Below are 26,417 nucleotides of genomic sequence, written 5' to 3' on the forward strand. Positions count from 1 at the left end.
AAACTATACTAACCGAAGAAATAGACATAGAGAGGAACGAAAAGAATAGGAAAGGAAGACTGAGGTACAAACAAAACAGGACTTTACAAAACTAAAGACATTCTTCGGAATGCAAACTGGGAAATATTTTTACAGGGAAGAAACAGCAGTGGAAGAGAAAATGGAATATATTGATGGAAAACTACAATGAAGGGGTAAACAGGCATGTACCAAAGACAAAAGCGAGAGAGAGAGTACATTAAATGTTGGTTCAACAAAAGATGCAGTGAGGCAAAAGACAGAAGGGACAAAGCTTGGAAAAAGGTGAGAAAAGACAAAAAACAAAAGCAAATGGCAAATTTATGTTAACTATAAGAAATGAGTATGTTAATGTGAGAAGAGAGGAGAAAAGGAACCATGAGAAGGATATTATAGACAAATGCAAAGAGCAACCCAAACTATTCTATCGGTATGTGAATGGTAAACTTAAAAACAAACAGGAATTGGTGAAACTATGCCAAGGAAACATAGAATACACAGACGAAGAGGGGGTAGAGATGGCCGAAGTCATGGAACAAATCACTTTAAATCTGGGTTTATTTTCACCAGAGAGAAAATACCGAATTGTGACATAGACCAAAAACAAGAAATCTCCCCTCATGAATGAGTTTACAGCATCACTAAAGGAAAAATCAGAACAGAAGATTTATCAAGGCTTGGATGTCAGAAAATCACATGGACCGGACGGTATTTGCCAAATTGGATTCTAAAAGGAGTGCAAAGAAGAACTAACAGACAAAATACACATCTTAATAAACAGCTCACTCAAAGAAGGAAAGATACCCGAGGACTGGAAAAAAAATACACAAAAACGCTAACATTGTACCAATACACAAAGGAGGAAACAAAGAAGAAACCACCAACTAATAGGCCAGTATCACTAACAAGCACCATTGCCAAAATTTGTGAGAAATAATCAAGAATAGATGGGTATAACAAACATCTGGGAAGAAAACTGGGATGACATATTAAACCCAAGACAATTCGGATTCAGACAAGGAAGATCATGCTCCACAAACTTAATATGCTTTTACTCAAGAACTAATAGACATAGTGCAAGAAAGAAATGGATGGGCTGATTGTGCATTCCTAGACTTGCAAAAAGCCTTTGACAAAGTACCACACAGAAAACTACTAAAAAAAACTGGAACACATAGGAGGAATACAGGGAAACATACTAACATCGATAGAGTACTTACTGACTGGTAGAAAGATGAGAGTAGTTCTCAGAGAAAAATATTCAGACTGTAAATATGTGATCAGTTGAGTAGTACCTCAAGGATATGTTCTTGCAACAATAATGTTTGATATCTTTATGAATGACATTGATTAGTACGTGAACTGCTAAATGAGCTTCTTTGCCGATGACGCAAAAATGCTAAGGAAAATAGAAACTGATGAGTACTGTGAAGCACTGCAAGAAGACCTAAATAGGGTATGGAACTGGAGTCAGAAATGGGAAGTGGACTTTAATACGAAGAAGTGTAGCATAATGGAGTTTGGAAAAAGCAAAAAACAGAATATCAGGAAAATATACAATTGGAACCAAAGAAGTAAAGAAAGTAGGATCCGAAAAAGATTTGGGAGTAATTATCACGAACGACTTGTCCTATGATATACAGATTAACAAAATTGTCGGGAGAGACTTACAACTTGCTAAGATCAATAAAAGTGGCGTTTACATACTTGGACGAAGACATGATGAAAAAAATATTGGTTTACATTGATAAGGCCTAGATTAGAGTATGCAGCGACATTGTGGTTCCCCCAGTACCAAAAAAGAATATAAAGAAAATAGAAAGAATCCAAAGAGCAGCTACAAAAATGGCACCTGCACTTGCAAACCTATCATACGAAGAGAGATTGGCTAAACTGGAGTTACCGACACTGGAGCAAAGAAGAGAGAGAGGTGACCTATTGACCATCTACAGAATCATGAAAGGCACAGAGGTACTCGATAGTGAGAACTTACTTAACTGGGACAAAAGAAACACAAGAGGACATGGAAAGAAAATAAAAAAACATAGCTATAGAAGAGAACTGAAGAAAAACAGTTTTCCTCATAGAGTTTTGGACACTTGGAACAAACTGGACAATGAAATAGTATGCGCATAACCATTCATGAGTTTAAAAACAAACTAGACACTGCAAGATACAAAGGCGGGACAACACGAGCATAGCTCCCCTTCCCGCAAAATACAACTAGGTAAATACAACTAGGTAAATACACACACACACACACACACACACACACACACGCACACAAGTCCAACACGTGATCCAAAGACCAAGGTGAATACACTTACCTAGAATTGTCCTAAACTTGTTAATTATAGGGACTGAAACATGTGAATAAAAACTAGTAGTCAAAGTGGGCAAGTGGTGCCCTCAGATATATCCAGATATCTACATTAATTCTGCACAAATGGTGACGATTGGAAAAATACAAACCACAAGAAGAAAGCAAATCAAAAGAAAATTAATCATCATTCCAACGACTGCGAGGTTAAAAAAGAATAGTTACCCCTTCATAAATCGTGCGATCAAATTTTCTATAAATGTAGTGTATTTATTTCTACCTTAGTGTAAACAATGTCAATAAAAAATCGTTGATGATATAACCAGAATTGCAGGAATCCTCGAATTTGTTGATAATATCTGAGATTCAGAACTTTCACGGAATTTATAAGCACAGAAGGAAGACACCCAGGTAATATAAGTTACAAAGGATTACAAAGGCGGAGCATGCCCACAGGAGAACTTTTGGTCCATATCTAGGTCGGATGCAAAAAAAAGTTATTTCTAGGCATTCACCAACTAGACACACGATGTTCTAATTTCCCCAAGACTGTCTAACATAAGTTCAGCATTTCTAAAGACGTTATTTTTCGCTGATGATAATGCTATAGGTTATCAATGAGGCCAAACGGTTGGGATAAAATCAAGCCAAAGATTCCAATACTCGTTGAGGAGGGGGGAAGCGAAAGGGACAGATTTAGAATCCTATTTGTATTTAGGTTATATTGCAGTGGAAACCATATCCAAAAGAGAAAATACTCCCACAATCTTAGGGCGAAGTTTACATGAAATGGTAAGGTTTCAGAATAGCAGCATTTTTTATTATATGAATGAATCCATGTTTGCAATTTGCATTGTTGATTCCAACATAGCCTAACATAGCATTTATATGATTCACCATGGTCTTGGATCATGTGTTGGACTTGTGATTGACAGCTATTTCCCTCCTAAAAGAGAGCTCAGAGCTCATATATGACTGATGTATGGGTAATGCTGTGACCTTACACACACACACACATACACACCCAACTCCCACGCAGGGAGTTGGGTGTGTGAGCTGCGGGGTGTTACTCCAACTCTCGTGGGCGGGAAGTTGGGTGTGTGTGCATGTAAGGTCATAGTATTACCCATGGATCAGTCATACAAGCTCTGTCAATTATGAGTCCAACACGTGATCCAAGACCATGGTGAATCACACACACACACACACACACACACACACACACACACACACACACATATATATATATATGTATATATATATATATATGTATATTATATATATATATGTATATTATATATATGTGTGTGTGTGTGTGTGTGTATGTATATGTATATATATATATACATATATATATATATACATATATATGCAAAGAAATCACAAAACACACGTGATAAACTATTTTTGCAATCACTGGGAAATTGAAAAAAATATATATACCGAACATTTTCGTCTATTTAGACATTTTCAAAGGTATCTTTGAAAATGTCTAAATAGACGAAAACGTTCGGTATCTGTTTTTTCAATTTCCCGGTGGTTTGTGCAAAAAAAGTAATATATATATATATATTTATATATATATATATATATATATATATATATATATATGGATAATGTTTTATGCACTGGAGATGCCAATCAAGTCATTTTCCAACCTACTTCACCTCTTTTGGAACCAATTACCTGCATAAACATATATATATATATATATATATATATATATATATATATATATATATATATATATATATATGCAGAAAAACCACCAAGAAAAAAAAAACTGATGACCAAGTGCTTTCGTCTATTCAGACATCCTCAGGGTGCATAGAAAAGAAAAAGGACACAAGAATATATGCACAGAGTATGAGGTCAGGAAGGGAACCGGGAAAGGTTGTGAGGCTCTAATGTCGACCTGACCCGTTCGTGGCACTGGACGTTTGGGCTACTACTTTTTTCACAATAGAATTGTCTAGTTTATACATACTATGACTTAAATATTAAGTTATTTACAAATTTATCTTTGATCAGACTGGATTCTATTATATTTCTAGTCAAATATGACCTATTTTTAACAATTTCTTTAGCACCCTCCCAATTTATGCAATGATTAAGATCCCTTAGGTGAATAAATAATGCAATAGAAATTTGCCCACTCTTGACGCTATACTGATATTGTTTTAATCTTACTTTTAATACTTTTCCAGCATAACCCATATAGCATTTGTCGCAATTTTTACATGGAATTAAATATATACTTCCTCCTTCCTTAAAAATGACAAAGAACTACACATCACGAAGGCAGATAAGAGCAATTGTGTTGTTATTATGAACAAGAAAGATTACTTAGAGAAAATGGAACTTATGTTAAGATTAACAAAAAACCCTTAGATAGTGTAAATAGTGATTTTAACAAAAATCTTAAGAACATTTTAAAAGGTAACAATGAACTGATCAAAAAATTTCTACAGTGTCCCCGTCACTTCCATAACATATATGGATTAATAAAAACCCATAGAATTAACAATCCAGTTAGGTCCATTACTTGTTCAATTGGATCTTGTAGCTATAAGTTATCAAAATGGCTAGTGTCTCTTTTAAGTCCTCTTGTTGGGACAATTTCAAAATAACATATTAAGGATAATGTTGATTTGAAAGACAAACTACTTGGACACAATATCTCTTTTGACTTCAAATTGGTTAGCTTTGATATAACAAGTCTTTTTACTCGAGTTCCGGTTTTTGACTTGTTAAGTTTTCTTGAAAAAGAATTAAAGAAATATGATCTTATACTTCCTTCCCATGCAATTATTAGTTTAATCAAGTTATGTGTTATTGACTCGAAATTTGAGTTTAATGGGAAGTTTTACAAACAAACATTTGGTATGGCTATGGGGAATTGTCTGTCTCCGGTTTTAAGTAATCTATATATGGAGTTTTTCGAAAGAGATTTATTGCCTAATATTTTGCCATCTAATGTAATATGGTACAGATATGTTGACGACATATTATGTATTTGGCCTTGTGATAAACCTGTGGATGAGTTTGTGTTAAAGTTAAATAGTTTGGTTCCTTCTATAAAATTCACATTTGAGACAGAAGAGAACAACACATTGCCTTTCTTAGATGTAAGTATTCATCGATGTGGTAGATATTTTAAATTTAATGTCTACAGAAAACCAACTTATGTTCTCTCATATATTAATTTCTATTCATACCATCATCAAAATATGAAGTTATCTGTTTTTTCTTCTATGTTCTTGAGAGCGTTCAGAGTATGCTCTCCTGAGTATCTTGAAGATGAAGTAAAATTTGTTTATGAGATTAGTCAAAAATTAAAATATCCAAAACATTTGATGGATAGAACACAAGAAAAAGCCAGAACATATTTTAACACCTCTCAAGTAAACAAATTTAGATTGAAGAACATTTTAGCAATTCCATATCATGAAAATTTTATCACCCTTCCTCAAATATTTAAAAGCTTTGGTATTCAGGTGATATCTAATAACAACAATATTGTTAAGAACTATCTTATTAGGAATTCTCCAAATGAAAAAGAAGGATGTATCTACAGTATACCTTGTAAAGTGTGTGATTTTAAGTACATAGGCCAAACAGGAAAAGATTTAAACAAAAGGATTAGTCAACATAAATACAACATAAGAATGGGTCAAATGTCAAGTGGACTTTTCGTCCACCAAAAAGAGCTCTCCCATAGTATTGACTGGCAAATTACAAAAGTTATTACATCATGTCATAATATTGTAGAAAGGAACATAATTAAGTCATGTCACATTAAAGATAGTTTTGAAAATAATAGGTTTGTATAAGTTAGATAATTTTATCATTAAAAAGATTGTAAATAATTCTTCTGGAATCGGGTAACATTGGACCTTTCCCAGTTCCTCTACCACCATGTACATATTGTGACCTTTGATCATTTTTTGTATCCTTTGTACCCTGATGATGTCTTGAATAGACGAAAACGTTCGGTATTCATTTCTTTTATTTTCCAAGTGGTTTCTGCAAATATACACACACACACACACACACACACACACACACACACACATATATATATATATATATATATATATATATATATATATGCATGTGTGTAGAAAAATCACACAAAAATCACGTGGTCCTAAAATATGCATGCAACTACTTAGGAAAAAGGAAAGCACGAAAATCCCAAGCACTTTCATCCATTTCACACTTTCAGGGGGGAAAGTTCAGAGAAAAGAACAACACACCAGCATTAATACAAAGAGAGTCAAACTGGGGCAGGTCACAAGGAATTTCATAGAGTGCTACTTGTGGAGCTAAATTACATTAAAATTTGTTGGTCATCTACAACTTGCTAACAAGTTTTTTTCAGTAATGAAATTACCTAATCTGTACATGCCATTACTAATATTCATGTTAGTTGTTTCAGTATGTGTAATAAGACTACTTCATATAATGTTCCTTTTGACTATGGACTACGGACACCAATATATTTCTTACACTTATATGGTAGTCTTTGCTAGATTATTAACAGATCAATAATTTATCCTTAGTGTAAAATATGGAAACTTGGAACATACTTTGAATTGATGAGATATTTAGTTGTGTTACTGTGAAGATGTTAACCAGTTAAAGTGTTCTCATCATCACAAGTGACAGCTTAAGATAAACCTTGAATCATAGAAGTATGAATATATCAGTGTTAAATAGTAGTTACATGGATTTCAAAATATTCATTGTCATTTAACATTATTCTTAGTATACCTATGGGTACAAAATGACCTGTGTCCAAAATAATTTCTCCATGAAACACCTCACTCAATATATTTTTTATTTATATATTTAAAAAGTAAATCATCAGTGATGAAAATAAATATTTTGCTTCTTAAGCAGGACAAGGATAACCATCAAGTTACTCATAGAAAAGTTACCCATAGATCTAATAAGGTTATAATGATCCAAACAAACAGGAATTCGATTGTATATGAGATATGTACTACTCTCCCATAGGAGTAATTCTAGATTCCATATACCGAGATAGGAATAGTGGCCTGTGCAGTGAATTTTCTCAGGGAGTATTTTTATTAAATGACATATAGTAAGCCACACAGGAGAGAAACGTTTGCAGTGTAGCCTGTATGTGACAACTTTCTCAAGATGCAGTAATGAGAAAATATTTGAATGAACCATACAGGAGAGGAATTTTTCATTGTGACCTGTCCTATTTATCTTTCAGAGAGAATGGTAGTGTGAAACAACATGTGATGTCCCACTTAGAAGAGACACCTTTTTGCTGTAACCTGTGTGATGCAGCTTTTTTGTAAAAAAAAAAAAAAAAAAAGTAATCTCAAAAAGCATGTGATAACCCACGCAGAGAGAAACCTTTCCGTTGTGACCAATATGATGCAGCTTTCTCAGTAAAGGCTAAACTCAAGCAACACATGATGTCCCACACAGGAGAAAAACCTTTCGTTTGTGGGGTTTGCGATGTAGCCTTCTTACTCAAAGGTAACCTGAAGCGGCATATACCTACACATACTGGAGAAAAGCCTTTTCATTGTGATCTGTGCGATGCGGCTTTCTCACAAAAGAGTTCACTAAAGAAGCATATATTTACACATAATGAAGAAAAGCCTTTTCATTGTGACTTGTGTGATGCAGGTTTCTCACAAGAGAGTTCACTAAAGAAACATATACTCACACATACTGGAGAAAAGCCTTTTCATTGTGACCTGTGTGATGCCACTGTCTCAACAAAGTGGAGTCTGAAGATGCATATGAAGACCCACACAGGAGAAAAACCTTTCACATGTGGGGATTGCGATGCAGCTTTCTTAAAAAAAAGTAGTTTGAAGGAGCACATATCCAAACATACTGGTGAAAAGCCTTTCCAGTGTGACCTGTGTAATGCAACATTCTCACTGAAGGGGAATTTGAAGATGCATATGAAGACCCACACAGGAGAAAAACCTTTTGTGTGTGGGGATTGTGGTGCTGCTTTTTTACAAAAAATACATCTGAAGGAGCATATATTCACACATACTGGTGAAAAGCCTTTTCATTGTGACCTGTGTGATACAACTTTCTCAAAGAAGTGCAATCTGAATAGTCATATGATGATCCACACAGGAGCAAAGCCCTTTCAGTGCAACCTGTGCAATGCTGCTTTCTCACTAAAGGGTGGTCTGAAAAAACATATAATGACCCACACAGGAGATAGACCTTTTGTGTGTGGGGTTTGCAATGCAAATTTCGACCAGAAAAGTAATCTGAAGCAACATATGTTTACACATACCGGTGAAAAGCCTTTTCGCTGTGACATGTGCAATGCGGCTTTCTTAGACAGGAGGTCACTAAAGAAGCATATATTTACACATACTGGAGAGAAGCCTTTTCATTGTGACATGTGCAATGCGGCTTTCTTAGACAGGAGGTCACTAAAGAAGCATATATTTACACATACTGGAGAGAAGCCTTTTCGCTGTGACATGTGCAATGCGGCTTTCTTAGACAGGAGGTCACTAAAGAAGCATATATTTACACATACTGGAGAGAAGCCTTTTCGCTGTGACATGTGCAATGCGGCTTTCTTAGACAGGAGGTCACTAAAGAAGCATATGTTTACACATACTGGAGAGAAGCCTTTTCGCTGTGACATGTGCAATGCGGCTTTCTTAGACAGGAGGTCACTAAAGAAGCATATATTTACACATACTGGAGAGAAGCCTTTTCGCTGTGACATGTGCAATGCGGCTTTCTTAGACAGGAGGTCACTAAAGAAGCATATATTTACACATACTGGAGAGAAGCCTTTTCGTTGTGACATGTGCAATGTAGCTTTCAAAGATAGGAGGTCACTAAAGAAGCATATGTTTACACATACTTGAGAGAAGCCTTTTCGCTGTGACATGTGCAATGCGGCTTTCTTAGACAGGAGGTCACTAAAGAAGCATATGTTTACACATACTGGAGAAAAACCTTTTCATTGTGACTTGTGTGATGCGGCTTTCTCAGATAGGAGGTCACTAAAGAAGCATATGTTTACACATACTGGAGAGAAGCCTTTTTGTTGTGACATGTGCAATGTAGCTTTCAAAGATAGGAGGTCACTAAACAAGCATATGTTTACACATACTTGAGAGAAGCCTTTTCATTGTGACTTGTGTGATGCCACTGTCTCAACAGAGGGGAGTCTGAAGACCCACACGGGATAAAAACTTTCAGATGTAGGGATTGTGATACAGCTTTCTGAAAAAGTAGCCTGAAGCAACACATATATACAAATGCCAGTGAAAAGCCTTTCCAGTATGACCCGTGCAATGCAGCCTTCTCACTGAAGGGTAATCTTAAGCAGCATGTGATGACCCACTCAGAAGCAAAGCCTTTCCAGTACCTATGTAGTGCTGCTTACTCATGAAAAATTGGTCTGAAGTGACATATGAACACCCACACAAGAGAGAAAGCTTTTCACTGTGACCTGTGTGATGCAATCTTCTCAGTAGAGAGTATTCTAAAAAAGCATATGATGACCCACACAGGAGAGGAACCTATCCATTGCAGCTTGTGCAATACATCTTTCTCTATAAACTATCATCTATCAATACACATTATAAACCACACTGGAAAGAGGTTTTTCCATTGTGACCTACGCATTGCAGCTTTCTCACGAAAGTCATGTAGAAGAACATGTGAGGACCCACACAGGAGGAAGACCTTTCCAGTGTGGCGTGTGCACCGCAGCTATTCCATGTAAACATACCCTCCGTAAACATGTGATGACCTACACGTGTGTAGGTGTCACGGGAACGAAATCGCAAACAACCAGGCATAAATAATGCATACTGACACTTGAGATATACGTCTTTCTAATCTTGAACGTATATGCAGAAGACGAGATTGTGGAAAGTGCTATTACAGAAAATAAATCGCGTGAAGGACGATATAAAGTCATTAGTAGTACTAGCAGAATTGATGGGGAAATAAGAGAACAGACACATTGTGGTAAAGAACAGCCACATAGTCAGAGGGAACAGCCACGGGAGTTACGTTAGGTAGGTAGAGAGGGTCTCCAGGAGGCGAAAGAATAGGCAAAAGAGTATACAAGGGAATCATTAGCTTGTGTATGATGCGAGCTATGAAAAGCGTTGAAGCTCATGAAAGAAGAGGTGGAAGAAGTTAGGGGCAATGTGGAGTTTCAAAAACCGGGTCAAGGGATTGGCAGAGGATTGGATTATCGCCCTCACAGCCAAGCAGTCAGTGTGGTTTCAGCACCTGGGGATCTTGAGAACGTCAACTCCCCCTCCATGGTGAAGTTCTTCCCCTGTTACCCCACGGGTGTCACCATCGATGTCCCCTCACCGTATAGAACGTAGAAAACCTGCTGTGTTTGATGGGAAAATACCTTGGGAAGCATGCCACGCTCAGTTTGAGATGTTGGCTGACACCTAGGCCTGGGACGACAAGGAACGAACAATGTAGCTTGTATCGTGCCTTCGTGTATCCGACGTAGTGGTAGTGGGCCACTTGACACAGGGACAACGGACGGCGTATAAGAGCGTTATGATAGCCCTACACCGTCGATTTGGCCAACACCACTAGACTGAGGTGTATTCCGTGTGCCTGAAGGACAGGGTACGGTCGCTGAGTGAGTCCCTGCCCCAACTAACCCAGAACGTCGAGTCCTTAGTAAGACGAACATAACCCACAGCCTCAGAAGACATGGTAGTTACACTGGCTCTAGACCACTTCGTGGATGCACTTTATGCCCTTCTGGATGAGCAACTTTTAGATGTATGTGAAGTAGACACACCCAGATGATGTCCAGATGGTCTTGGCGAGGGCCCTGGAATTCGAGGTGTCCCTGCGCCCTAGCAGCGTGTTGCAGGTGCCTGTGCCTCGTCGAGAAGTCAAGGTTCGCAAGGAAGGCAGAGTTGAAGAAGACCACTAAGACACGGAGACCTAAGCCTTATCCATTCAGGGGAAGGTGGTTTCTGTGCGGTGATGTAGACCACAAGAGGTTCTGGTGTCGAGGGGTGAGAAGGATGCGTTCCTTAGACTGACTAGATCCGCCTACATTCTATCCGAACTGTTGGAGCTGTGATAAACATGGACATAAGACGGACGTTTGCATATAAACTAGACGGTGGACCAGGCGGGAAACTCGACCGGCTAGGCACGGGTACCAAGACCCAGCTATCGTCCCCAGGACCCCTCAAAAGTAGGCTGTCACAGCATCACTGCATCGGCTGTTCAGGTGGTTGGTACCGTGGACGGTAAACCAAGCAAAACGACTCTCGACGTGGGATCAGAGAAGATCATCGTCAGTTCCTTATTTACTCATGGCCTACTGTTCTTCCGAGCGCGAGGCCATAAGGTACACTCCCGTTCACCTCATGTTTGGGAGACATGTTCCCTGTTGATTTGGCCACAGAGAGACCCCCGGATGAGGACCTCCCCATGTGTGCTACCGAGTAAACAGTGAAACTACCACAACAGCTGGATGACACCAGTAGAAGAGTGTGACAAAGTCTTCATGTGGCCGGCCGGGCGTTGTCCCAATGCTAGCTTCAACATGCTAAGCCAACCACGTAATCCCCTGGTGACCAAGTGTGATTACTCAACCCTTGTAAGAAACGAGGTCTGTCACCAAAGCTTCAAAGTGGTTGGGAAGGACCATATACCATCCCGGAAGCTTTATCGGGGGTCACGTATCGTATTTACCCAGGAGCAGGTAAACTAAAGTGGTTCGCGTGGACCACCTACGGGAGTACACTGGATAAAGTACTTTCGCGTGGAATGATGGAGTTATCGTTCATGCGAGTGACTGTGTTAGTGATGACAAATGAGTTACTACGAGCGTGAGAGTGATATTGAAGTAGAAATTGAAGGGGTCAAGGTCGATGGAGTTGAAGTTGAAAGAGTTGAGGTCAAACATTTAGAAGTAGAAGGCACAGTAGCAGTAGAACCGTTAGTGCGACCTAGGTGGCCAGGGAGAAGGACGGCCTGGCTCGTGGACTAATCACAGGAGTGATAGTATATGATATGATTGTAACTGTTTTGTAAGGGGAGGAAAGTTTGACAAATTAGGTAAAGGTACGTATCGTATATATGTAGTTCGATTAAGTACGCTTTTGTCCGTATGGACCAAAGGCGTCAAGCCGGAATTGATTAGGGGCAAGTTTTGCACGAGCACGTCACGTTCTGTGAACATAGTTTTCACGAGCAGCTCACGCATTTGTGCGGCACGGGCTACGATCAGCCATTCCAACAGCTGTTTGTGTGTTTACAACAGGGTCCTATTGTTTTTGTGATCAGCTGGCCTGCACAAAAGGCAAGAGATGTTCGCCACATGTCCTGGACCCATTTCATCAATGGAAAATTGCTGGCCAGGATGCCATGGTTTTCAGACATTAGGCATAGATTTTACAACAGCTTAAATGAACTTAGAACTAGGCAAAATAAACTTAAGGCACAATGTTCTTTGTTTTCAGTTTTTACCTCCTGTTGCATCCCCATAAAAAGTATGCACGGCGCATAGCAAGTTGAACTAGTTGATTATCTGTATACATTCGGAAAGTATTTTGCACCATAATGCCGCATTTATATGGTATATGTGCCTTTACTGATTCACTTGCTCATGACTTCAAAACAGTGCGTCATCTAGTACCAAGGGTTTCTTTGAAGCAGACATACTCTTCCTTATCCATGACCCAGCTGGAACTTCAGATATACTAGATGAATGGCGTTCCTCGGTTGGGGATGGAGATGGAATAGCATCTGCAAAAGATTAGTGAAGCTACTGTAGCGGCCCAAACCGGGCCCCACAGAATTAATTAGATCAATACTTGCGGATTCAAGTGTTATTGGTAGCGTTACACGGTCTGAGGACCTTATCTTTGGATTTTTGGAGATAGTTATCTCTGTTATCATTAACGGTGGTCAGTTAATGTGTATAGTATCCCAATCCGACCAGGGGGAAATTAGTGTAAAAAGAAACAACAACGGTTATCGTATTTCAAACTCCTCCTCTCTTCCTCTCTTATGTTCCATGTTTCTGCCCAATACAGTGCTGTCGGCACAATCACTCCATAAAATCTCTTAGTATCCATTCCCAAATGTCTATTTCTCAGTATACTTTTTAATCCCCAAAGGCATTTACTTGCTTCTCTGAATCTACATTCTACCTTCGCCTTCACTCCCTTTCCCGCCACATGCGCACCCAAGTATCTAAATCTATCCACTTCCTCCAGTCTCTCTCCCTTAATACTCACTTCCAATTTGCTGCCCCATTCTCCCATATCACCCTATTTTTACCCATATCTATCTTCAACTTCCTTCTTTCGCACACCTTCCCAAACCCTATCACCAACTTCCTTAACCCCCCTCTGATCCTGCCACATGCGCGCCGGATATTGTTTATTCTACCAAGAATGAGTTTGATTTATTGGAAGCTCTGGAGCCCTACTTTGGCCTAACCTAATTTAACCTAACCTTTACATACCTGCTTCAGTCTTTCAATGCACAGGCATAGTGAAGGATTCCGTTGTGTATGTTGCTGCTGTTCAACGTAAAAATAAATGTAAACTACTTTTATCAATGGATTCAATTAATAAGAACAATCAGAAAACAAAAAATAATATACACATACATGCACACACACACACACACACACACACATATATATGTGTGTGTGTGTGGGCGTGTGTATTTACCTAGTTGTATTTTACGGGAAGGGGAGCTATGCTCGTGTGTCCCGTCTTCATATCTCATAAATGTGTGTGTGTGTGTAGTAAAACCACTTGGAAAATAAAATGAAAGGTGACCAAACGTTTTCGTCTATTTAAGACATTTCCACAGGTACAAAGTAAGGAAACAGTGATAATATATATATATATATATATATATATATATATATATATATATATATATACAAATGAGATACATGGGGGGGGGATTAGGACAGGTCCATTGTGGCCTTACTCGCTCAACACTGCAGAATATTTGACCCTACTAATTTCGACAATTTTGTTATATAGTTGCCTAATTTATACATTTTAACACTCATGTAATGTTATTCTCAAATAAAGCTTTAGTATAACATGATTCTGTGATATTTCTCTCCTTAATGTCCTTACCTAAGACAATCTTCTTTGTTATCCCAATCGACGCAATGATCAAAGTCCCTTAAATGCACAAACAACCCACATGGAACTTGCCCTGTTCTATTATATTTATGTTAGTTTATCCTCAACTTTAATTCTTTGCTTGTTTGGTCAATATGATTAAAGTTACAGTTGTTGTAAGGGATACTATAAACACAGCCTTCAGTACAAGCAGGTGAATTTTTAATCAACCGGCTTTTAACAGCGTTATTTTTTAAGACAACTTGAACACCAAATTTGTTAAAAGTATGAGTTAAACAGATTAAGATTAAGAAAAACGGTGACGAAGAAATATTGTACAGCAATGTGTCAGCCCAGGACAGAATATCATTTTGGGATATAATGTCGGTAGAGGACAAAATATTACATTAGCATGTAATGTTTTCACTCAGGTCAACTGGGTAGCTGCTTCAATTAGTGATATGGCGAGTGGTTGTGTTACCATGTTCAGCGCCGATGAGGTACAATCTGTACTTAGTAGAATTGAAGCTTTGGAGGATGCTGTAAAGTGCCTTAATGGATCAAATAACGAACCTCGATGTCAGAAAATCACACGGCCTGGATGGAATAGCAAATTAGGTATTAAAACAATGTAAAGAAAAACTATTAGACAAAATATACAGCATAATATGTTGCTCACTCAAAGAAGGAAAAATGCCCCAAGACTAGAAAAACACTGATATTGTACCAGTCTATACAAGAGAAAATAAGGAAGACCTAACAAATTACAGACCGGTTTCCCTTACAAGCACAGTAGCAAAAACCTGCGAAAAAGTTATAAAAGGTAGATGGATAAAACATCTGAAGGAGAATGATATACTAAATCCTAGACAATTTGGATTCAGACAAGGAAGGTCGTGCCCCACAGATTTGATCTGTTTTTATTCGAGTCTAATAGACATAATACAGGAAGGGGATGGATGGATCGATTTCTCTTTCCTAGGTCTACAAAAAGCTTTTGATAAAGTCCCTCATAAAAAAAAACTATTAAGAAAGAAACCATAGGAGGGATGCAAAGTAAACTACTGAAGTGGATGGAGGACTTTTTGTATGGAAGAAGAATTAGGGTAGTGCTCAGAAACAAGACTACTACTTGGGAAGAGGTAATTAGTGGAATCCCACAAGGATCAGTGTTGGCTCCAATAATTTTTGCCATTTGTGTGAATGACATGGACGAAGGAGTGGAATATTATATGAGCTTCTTTACAGATGATACAAAACTGTTAAAGAAAGTGAGTACTGAAACGGGCTGCTAATCATTACAGAGATATTTAAGCAAGGTTTGGGAATGGAGTCAGAGGGGAAAAGTGGAAAAAGAAGAAGAAAATAGTAGCATAATGGAGTTTGGGGACAAAAAGGATATCTGGAAGATATAAAATTGGTGAAAAAAGTTAAGAAAGGGTAGGAAATAGACCTGGTAGTGGTTCTCACAAAAGATATTATGTCCCCTGACAAACATATAAGCAAGATCGTAGGCAAAACCTACAACTTACTAGGAGCAATAAAAGTGGCTTTCACCTACTTGGATAAAGAAATGGTAAAGAAAATACTAGTCACAATGATAAGGCCTAAGTTGGAGTATGCAGCGACACTGTGGTCACCCAATACAAAAAAAAAAAAAAGAATACAAAGAGGATTGAGAAAATCTTGAGAGCAGCTATGAGGATGGCCCCAGAACTATTAAACTTTCACATGAAGAAAGGCTGTTAAAATTGGAGTTACCGACTCTGGAACAAAGGAAAGACAGAGGTGACTTGTTGACCATCTATAGAATTATGAAGGACATGGAATTTCTTGACAGTGAAGATTCACTAAATTGGGATAAGAGAAACACAGAAGGATATGGAGAATTGCTTAAAAAGGACAATTATAGAAAGGACCTGAAAAAGAACAGCTTTCCCCACAGATTGGTAGATGTATGGAACACATGGGGTGAAAAAACTGTGTGCAAAAACAATACAAGAATTTAAGAGCAAAATGGATATGGAGAGATAATGTTGTAATTTAAGTTACTTCAAACTGAGAACGTTAGAGAATTTACCTGGTTGAGTTCTCTAACAATCGTTGGAACTGAAAGTTTATTCTTGAGGCTTCGATCTAACAGTAGAATTCCCTTGCCGAGGTTTATTTGTCCTTCTGGTACCAGTTGAAGCTTGTCTGACGTTCAGTTAACTAAACGTAGTCTCGTTCGACTGAAATTCTTACGAGCTTGTAAAACGGCTTCGAAGCCACGGGACAACTAATACTTTAAGTAAGTTCTCAAAGTTCCCGATTTGTTAATCAAAATTACGACATAGGCTTAAAAAAATGATAAAGAGGGAGGGGAGTTTAATAATATATTATTTAAAAATTACGATAGTGTGGTACAAAGTTACAGGAAAGATTCCCGATTCGAAAATTAAACAAGCTTTCGGGAAATTGCTGTAGCTCAAGTAAACAATGCAATTCCCGTAACCACAATTATCACAATAAAAAGAAGGGACGTCACGAGTGTAGCTCTCCTTTCCCGTAAGATACAACTAGGTAAATACTTATCTAAAATTGACCTCAACTTATCAATTATAGGCACTGAAACGTGAATAAAAACTAGTAGTCAATGTGCAAGTGGTACATTCAGATATCTATATTAATTCTATACAAATGGTGACAGTTGGAAAATACAGATCAAAAGAAGAAAGCAAATCAGCAGCGAATTAATGATCGTTCCAACGACTGCAAGATTCAAAAATAGTCACCCCTTTATAAATTGTGCAATCAAGTTTTCTATAAATGTAGTGTATTTATTTCCACTTAAGTGTAAACAATGTGAACAAAAAATCGTGTGGTTGAAATGAGTTGCAGGGATCCTTGAAATTGAAAAAAATCATCTAAGATTAAAAACATTTCACGGAATTTATAAGCATAGAAGACATCCAGGTAATAAAGAGATTTATTTTTAGGCATTCACCAACCAGGCACACAATGTTATAATTCGCCCCAAGTCGGTCTAACATGATTTCAGCAATCCTAAAGACGTTTTAAATTCGCTGATTATGATGCTGTGGGTCATCACTGAGGCCACACGGTTAAGACTAAAACAAGCCAAAGATTCCAATACTCATTGAAGTTACAATCTTGTTTGGATATCGATAATATTGCAGTGAAAAACATATCCAAAAGAAAGAAAATACTCCCATAAGTTTACATGATATGGTAAGGTTTCAGATTAGCAGAAAATTTGATGATATGAATGACTCCATGTTTGTAATTTACATTATTGAACCCAACATAACCTAACTTAGCATTTATGTGTGTATTTACCCAGTTGTATCCTATATGAAGGGGAGTTATGCTTGTAATGTTCCATCTTTGTATGTCGCAGTGTCTAGTTTGCTCTTAAATTTGTGTATGGTTTTTGTACACACTATTGTTTTGTCCAGTTTGTTCCAGCTGTCTATCACTATGTGGAAAACTTTTTTTAAGGTCTTTTCTATAACTCTTTTTTGAGTGTTTTATCATGTCCTCTTGTGTTTCTCTTGTCCTAATTTGATAAGTCCTCTCTCTCAAGAACTTCCATACCTTTCATGATTCTGTAGAAGGTCAGCAGGTTGCCTCTTTCTCTTCTTTGTTCCAATGTCAGTAATTTCAATTTAGCCAATCTCTCCTCATATGACAGGTTTGAAAGTGCTGGGGCCACTTTCGTGGTTGCTCTCTGGATTCAAATTTCTTTATATTCTTTTTGGTGCTGGGTTACCAGTGTCGCAGCATACTCCAGTCTAGGCCTTATTAGGGTGACTATTTTTTTTTTAACCATTTCTTCATCTAAATAGGTAAAAGCCACCTTTATTGATCTTAGCAAGTTGTAGGATTCTCCTTTTTTTTTTTTTATCAGGGGACAAGTCATGTCAGATAATTACTCCCAGGTCTTTTTCAAATCTCACTTTTTTCACTTCCTTTGTTCCAATTTTATATTGTCCTGATATTCTTTTTTCTACTTTTTCCAAACTCCACTATACTACAGATCTTAGTGTTGAAGTTTACTTCCCACTTCTGACTCTATTTCCAAACCTCTCTCTGTAGTGATTCACAATCCATTTTGGTTTTCACTTTCCTCAACACTTTAGCAGCATCTGTAAAGAAGCACATGTAACATTCCACATCTTCATTCATGTCATTCACATAAATAACGAACATTATTGGAGCCAATACTGTTCCCTGTGGTACTCCACTAATCACCTCCCAACCTGAACATTTTTCTTTCAGCACTACTTTTTTTTTTTTTCCACCATGTAGGAAATCCTCCATCCAGTTTAGTATGCTACCTTGTATCCCTCCCTTGTTTTCCATTTTTTTTTTTTTTTTTTTTTTTTTTCTTTGTACAAATATTTTCACAAATAAAATTACCTACTTTGTACATGCCATTACTAATATTCCTGTTAGCTCCTTCAGGATGTTTAATAAGACTACTTTCTATAATGTTCCTTTTGACTATGGACTTACAAGATAAAACTGAAGAAGCTCTAGACCAGTTTATACAAAGGATTACAAAGGCAGAGCATGCCGACTGGAGACCTATACTATGATTAGAATCACTTACATGAACAAATAAAACTTTTGATTCCTGTACTGTTCTGAATTCAATCTTGTGAGCTGCAATATAACTTCTTTTTTTACTTGAGTTCCAGTGGATGATTTAATTGAGTACCTCACCAAGTCCCTGGGTGAATTGTCCTTACTGGTGTCACCCATTGCCCTCATTGAACTCATTAAGTTATGTATCAAAGATTGTAAATTTGAGTTTAATTGTGAATATTATGGACCAAAAGGTCTCCTGTCAGCATGCTCTGCCTTTGTAATCCTTAATCCTTTGTAAAAAAAAAAAAAAAAAAAATTGAATGGCAATGGGTCATCCCCTTTTCCCAGTCTCAAGCACTTTGTATGTGGAGTATTTTGAGAAAAAAATACCTTGTGATATTTTACCACCTAATGTCTAATGGCCAATGACTGAAAATTTAGACACTTTTTTTTTTCCTTTTTTTTCTTTAAATAATTCAACAACTTAGTTCCATCAAATTCACTTTGGGATCTGAGATTGATTGTACATTGCCTTTTCTGGATTGTCTAATTCACAGAGAAGACAATGATTTTAAATTTATCATTTTTAGGAGACCTACCAATGTACTTCATTATTATTTGGCTCACCGTGATAAAGTCAAATGTTCAGTGTTCACTTCAGTGTTTTTACATGCTCTTTGTATATACAGCCCAGAATATAAAGATGAAGAGTTCAAGCATATTTATTGCATTGGTTACAGGTTGAAGTACCCAAAAACTTTCATAAACAAAGCTCTCAATTCAGCAAAGAAAACCTTTTACAAGACTCATACTAAACCTCCATTTGATTTTAAGAATCTTTTAGTCCCTTCACTAAAAGTTTTTTCTCAAATTCCTCACTTACATAAAACTTGGAATATTAATGTAGCCTTCAATAACTCACTGACCTTTTAAGAAATTGCTTATTAAGAACTCTCCTAGAAATTCATGTATTTACCTAGTTGTATCTTGCAGGAAAGAGAGCTATGCTCATAGTGTCCCATCTCTGTATCTCACAGAATCTAAATTTTTCTCAAATTCATGTATGGTTTTTGCACACACTATCATTTCGTCCAGTTTGTTCCATACATCGACTACTCTATGGGCAAAGGTGTTCATTTTCAGGTCTCTTCTTTAGCTGTCCTTTTTTAAGTTTCTTTCCATGTCCTCTTGTATTTCTTATATTCCAATTTAGTAAGTCTTCTCTATGAAGGAATTTCATACCTCTCATGATTCTATAGATGGTCAACAAGTCTCATCTCTCTCTTCTTTGTTCCAGGGTCAGTAACTCTAACTTTGACAGTCTTTCTTCATATGACAGTCCTGAAAGTGTGGGGGCCATTTTCGTAGTTGCTCTTTGGGTTCTTTCAATTTTCCTTATATTCTTTTTGGTACTGAGTGACCATAGTGTCACTGCATACTCCAGTCTTGGTCTTATCAATGTGACTAGTATTTTCTTCACCATTTCTTTGTCAAAGTAAGTAAATGCCACTTTTATTGACCTCAGAAAGTTGTAGGTTTCCCTGACAATATTGTTTATCCGTTAATCAGGGGACATGTTCTTTGTGATGATTACACCCAGGTCTTTTCCAAATTCCACTTTCTTTACATCCTTTTCACCGACTTTACATTGTCTTGATATCCTGTTTTTACTTTTTCCAATTCCATTATACTAAATTTCTTGATGTTGAAGTCCTCTTCCCACTTCTGACTCCATTCCCAAATTTTGTTCATATCTCTCTGCAGAGACACGCAGTCTATTTCAATGGTCACTTTCCTCAACAATTTTGCATCATTAGCAAAGAAATTCATGTGACTGTCCACACCCTCGTCCACGTCATTCACATAAATAGCAAACATTATTGGAGCCAGTACTGATCCCTGGGGGAACTCCACTAATCACCTCTTCCCAAGTAGAACCTTTATCTCTGAGCACTACTCTTATTTTTCTTCCATGCAGGAAATCCTCCATCCATTCCAATAGTTTACCATGTACCCCTTATATGGTTAGCATTTTCCTAATAGTTTTCTATCTCTCTCTCTCTCTCTCTCTCTCTCTCTCTCTCTCTCTCTCTCTCTCTCTCTCTCTCTCTCTCTCTTTCTCTCTTTGAGATACAGTTGTTTAAGGTCACATGTAGGCCCCAAGGTCTCTCTGGAAAATGCCGCATTCTAGAAAAGGTCGCCACATGACGTCACAATTATGACGTCATACTGGGTGATGATGTCACGATTGTGTGACGTCATATATTGGATGATGTCAATAATATGTAACTGTTTCCTGCACAATTTAGTTATGAAAATGATGCTCATATATATATATATATATATATATATATATATATATATATATATATATATATATATATATATATATATATATATATATATGTATATATATATATATATTGTATATTATATATGTGTGTGTGTGTGTGTGTGTGTATTTACCTAGTTGTATTTACCTAGTTGTATTTTACGGGAAGGGGAGCTATGCTCGTGGGGTCCCGTCTTCATATCTCATTTTATCTAAACTATTTTTAAATTCATGTATTGTTTTTGCACACACCACTTTCTCATCTAACTTGTTCCAACTGTCTATTACTCTGTGAGGAAAGCTGTTCTTTTTCAAATCTCTTCTATAGCTGTCTTTTTTTATTTTCTTTCCGTGTCCTCTTGTATTTCTGTCATCCCATTTTATCAGATTCTCTCTATCAGTAATTTCTATGCCTTTCATGTATTTACCTAGTTGTATTTACCTAGTTGTATTTTACGGGAAGGGGAGCTATGCTCGTGGGGTCCCGTCTTCATATCTCATTTTATCTAAACTATTTTTAAATTCATGTATTGTTTTTGCACACACCACTTTCTCATCTAACTTGTTCCAACTGTCTATTACTCTGTGAGGAAAGCTGTTCTTTTTCAAATCTCTTCTATAGCTGTCTTTTTTTATTTTCTTTCCGTGTCCTCTTGTATTTCTGTCATCCCATTTTATCAGATTCTCTCTATCAGTAATTTCTATGCCTTTCATGTGTGTGTGTGTGTGTGTGTGTGTGTGTATTTACCTAGTTGTATTTACCTAGTTGTATTTTACGGGAAGGGGAGCTATGCTCGTGGGGTCCCGTCTTCATATCTCATTTTATCTAAACTATTTTTAAATTCATGTATCGTTTTTGCACACACCACTTTCTCATCTAACTTGTTCCAACTGTCTATTACTCTGTGAGGAAAGCTGTTCTTTTTCAAATCTCTTCTATAGCTGTCTTTTTTTATTTTCTTTCCGTGTCCTCTTGTATTTCTGTCATCCCATTTTATCAGATTCTCTCTATCAGTAATTTCTATGCCTTTCATGTGTGTGTGTGTGTGTGTGTGTGTGTGTGTGTGTGTGTGTGTGTGTGTGTGTGTGTGTGTGTGTATACATACATACACTCACAGAAATTTTTTCACACCAAGATCATTAAACAAGACCTTCAAGAAAGACCACCTACCTCTGTACACCAAAAACTGTTCCCAGATATGAGTCTCACATAGAAAACTGTCACAAACCAGACCCAAACTGCATTAACATGCAGGTGCTCAGCTCCCCATCCATTAATGAGATAAAAGCAACACAAAATAGGCCTGGCCTCAAACTGCCCCAGATGCGTCCATCATACAGAAAACACAAAACACATCATACTAAAATGCCCAATACTAACTATTCCCAGACAAAAATAAAATATCTTTTCTATAAGTGACTAGTCTTGCCCAGAGGCTGGTTTCCTGAATGCTATGGGTCTTCTCCAGGGGAGACCAGTGGCAATGGACTGATTTAGATATACACACCTACCCCCAACAATATATTTCTTTCAATTCCATACTAGTCTTTGCTAGATTATTAACTGATCAATAATTTATCCTTCGTGTAAAATATGGAAACTTGAAACATACTTTGAATTGATATTTAGTTGTGTTACTGTGAAGATGTTAACCAGTTAAAGTGTACCCATCATCACAAGTGACAGTTTGAGATAAACCTTGAATCACACAAGTGTGAATATATCAGTGTTGAATAGTAGTTCCATGGATTTCAACATATTCATTGTCATTTAACATTGTTCTTAGTATACCTGTGGGTACAAGATGACCCGTGTCCAAAATAATTTCTGCACGAAACACCTCACTCAATATATTTTTTATTTATATATTTAAAAAGTAAATCGTCAGTGATAGAAACATTTTGCTTCTCAAGCAGGACAAGGATAATCAAGCTTGTATTTGAAAAGTTACCCATAGATCCAATAAAGTAATATTATAATGATCCAAACAAACAGGAATTCGATTGTATGTGAGATATGCACTACTCTCCCATAGGAGTAATTTTAGATTCCATATACTGAGAAAGGAATAGTGGCCTGTGCAGTGAATTTTCTCAGGGAGTATTTTTATGAAATGACGTCTAGCAAGCTGCACAGGAGAGAAATGTTTGTTGTGTAGCCTGTATGATGCAGCTTTGTCAAGATATAGTAATGTGAAAATATTTGAATGAACCATACAGGAGAGGAACTTTTCATTGTGACCTGTCCTATTTATCTTTCAGAGAGAATGATAGTGTGAAACAACATGTGATGTCCCACTTAGAAGAGATGCCTTTTTGCTGTAACCTGTGTGATGCAGCTTTTTTGCAGAAAAGTCGTCTTAAAAAGCATGTGATGACCCATGCAGGAGAGAAACCTTTCCATTGTGACCAATGTGATGCAGCTTTCTCAGTAAAGACTAAACTCAAGCAACACATGATAACCCACACAGGAGAAAAACCGTTTGTGTGTGGGGTTTGCGATGCAGCTTTCTTACGCAAAGGTAATCTGAAGCAGCATATACTTACACATACTGGAGAAAAACCTTTTCCTTGTAGCCTGTGTAATGCAGCTTTCTCACAAAAGAGTTCACTAGAGAAACACATATTTACACATACTGGAGAAAAGCCTTTTCCTTGTGATCTGTGTGATGCGGCTTTCTCACAAAAGAGTTCACTAAAGAAACATGTATTTACACATACTGGAGAAAAGCCTTTTCATTGTGAACTGTGCGATGCAGCTTTCTCATTAAAGAGTTCACTAAAGAAACATATATTTACACATACTGGAGAAAAGCCTTTTCATTGTGACCTGTGTGATGCCACTGTCTCAACAAAGTGGAGTCTGAAGATGCATATGAACACCCACACAGGAGAAAAACCTTTTTCGTGTGGGGAATGCGATGCAGCTTTCTTTAAAAAAAACAGTTTGAAGAAGCACATATCCAAGCATACCAGTGAAAAGCCTTTCCAGTGTGACCTGTGTAATGCAACATTCTCACTGAAGGGGAATTTGAAGATGCATATGAAGACCCACACAGGAGAAAAACCTTTCGTGTGTGGGGATTGTGGTGCCGCTTTTTTACAAAAAAGTCATCTGAAGGAGCATATATTCACACATACTGGTGAAAAGCCTTTTCATTGTGACCTGTGCAATGCAACTTTCTCAAAGAAGTGCAATCTAAATAGTCATATGATGATCCACACAGGAGCAAAGCCCTTTCAGTGCAACCTGTGCTGTGCTGCTTTCTCGATAAAAGGTAGTCTGAAAAAGCATATGATGACCCACACAGGAGATCAACCTTTTGTGTGTGGGGTTTGTGATGCAGTTTTCAATAAGAAATGTATTCTGAAGCAACATATGTTAACACATGCCGGTGAAAAGCCTATTCCTTGACCTGTGTGATGCAGCTTTCTTAGATAGGAGGTCACTAAAGGTCCATATATTTACACATACCTGAGAAGAGCCTATTCATTGTGACTTGTGTGATGCGGCTTCCTTAGATACGAGGTCACTAAAGGAACATATTTACACACACCACAGAAAAGCCTTTTAGTTGTGACCTGTGTGATGCCACTGTCTCAACAAAGGGGAGTCTGAAGATGCACTTCGAGACCCACACGGGAAAAAAAAGTTTCAGATGTAGGGATTGTGACACAGCTTTCTGCAAAAGTAGCCTTAAGCAACACATATATACACATGCCAGTGAAAAGCCTTTCCAGTGTGACCTGTGCAATGCAACATTCTCACTGAAGGGTAATCTTAAGCACCATGTGATGACCCACTCAGAAGCAAAGCCTTTCCAGTACCTATGTAGTGCTGCTTACTCATGAAAAGTTGGTCTGAAGTGACATATGAACACCCACACAAGAGAGAAAACTTTTCACTGTGACCTGTGTGATGCAACCTTCTCAGCATATGACCCACATAGGAGAGTAACCTATCCACTGTGTCTTGTGCAATGCATCTTTCTCCATAAGTCATCTCACAAGACATATGATGACCCACACTGTAAAGAGGCCTTTCCAGTGTGATCTATGTGCTGCAGCTCTCCCACAAAATAGTGACCTGGAAGAACATATGAAGACCCACACACGAGAAAAAACTTTTCCAGTGTGGGATGTACACTGCAGCTTTTTCATGTAAACATACCCTCAGTAAACATGTCATGACCTACACATGTATCTGTCACAGGAATGAAATCACAAGCAACTAAGGATAAATAATGCTTATTTCCACTTGACAATGTTTTCCTAATCTTGAATATAGGATGTTTTGGAAAGAAATTAAGAGAGGAAGAGGAGGCGAATCAAGTAGGGAAGGAAAGGTAAAAGGTGCAGATGGAGAGATGATAATGGAAGAGAAGGCAGTAAGGGGAAGATGGGCAGAATATTTTAGGGAGTTGTTAAATGTGAAGGAGGATAGGGAAGGAAAGATAGCTGCAGTGGGAAATGCGAAGAAAATGAGAGTGATGAGTGAGGAGAATGGAGGAGAAATAAGGAAGGATGAGGTGAAGGCAGTTGTTAAGATGATGAAAGCAGGTAAGGCACCTGGACTGGATGGATGCCATGCAGAATGTCTGAAAAAGGGAGGTCAAGTGATGGTGGACTGGTTGGTGAGGTTATTTAATGTTTGTTGGAGAGAGGGTAGAGTACCGGAGGACTGGAGGAGTGCCTGTATAGTTCCTCTTTACAAGGGAAAAGGGGACAAGTGTGAATGTAGTAGTTTCAGAGGGATTAGCTTGTTAAGTGTAGTTGGGAAGGCTTATGGGAGGATCTTGATTGAGAGGATTAGGAGAGGAACAGAAGGAGTAATTGGTGAGGAACAGTGTGGATTTAGGACAGGTAGAGGTTGTGTAGATCAGATCTTTGTGGTAAGACAGATATGTGAGAAAGCTATAGGAAAGGGGAAGGATGTTTTTGGGGCTTTTATGGATCTGGAAAAGGCTTATGATAGGGTAGACAGAAAGGCACTGTGGGAGGTTATGCAGATTTATGGGAT

General features: G+C 37.7%; 2 protein-coding genes across 2 annotated transcripts; both read left to right on the top strand.

Moving 5' to 3' along the window:
- Nucleotides 1-2,623: 2,623 nt before the first annotated feature.
- On the top strand, nt 2,624-14,008 carry LOC143031430 (uncharacterized). The gene is made up of 2 exons (XM_076195231.1): nt 2,624-2,749; nt 7,587-14,008. Exon 2 carries the CDS (start codon nt 7,792-7,794, stop codon nt 9,235-9,237), a length of 1,446 nt encoding a protein of 481 aa, XP_076051346.1. The 5' UTR covers nt 2,624-2,749; nt 7,587-7,791; the 3' UTR covers nt 9,238-14,008.
- A 3,303-nt stretch (nt 14,009-17,311) lies between these two features.
- LOC143031431 (uncharacterized) lies at nt 17,312-25,664 on the top strand. Its single transcript, XM_076195232.1, has 2 exons — nt 17,312-17,427; nt 23,660-25,664. The coding sequence occupies exon 2, from the start codon at nt 23,688-23,690 to the stop codon at nt 24,810-24,812; it is 1,125 nt and encodes a 374-aa protein (XP_076051347.1). The 5' UTR covers nt 17,312-17,427; nt 23,660-23,687; the 3' UTR covers nt 24,813-25,664.
- Nucleotides 25,665-26,417: the final 753 nt, after the last annotated feature.

This window comes from Oratosquilla oratoria, chromosome 12, assembly GCF_046742065.1.
Source record: "Oratosquilla oratoria isolate Oo_2021 chromosome 12, ASM4674206v1, whole genome shotgun sequence".
Taxonomy (NCBI): Eukaryota; Metazoa; Arthropoda; class Malacostraca; order Stomatopoda; family Squillidae; genus Oratosquilla; species Oratosquilla oratoria.

Coding starts and splice junctions, on each gene's coding strand:
- LOC143031431 (XM_076195232.1), top strand. CDS start 23,688: ATGTCCCACTTAGAAGAGATGCCTTTTTGCTGTAACCTGTGTGATGCA.
- LOC143031430 (XM_076195231.1), top strand. CDS start 7,792: ATGATGTCCCACACAGGAGAAAAACCTTTCGTTTGTGGGGTTTGCGAT.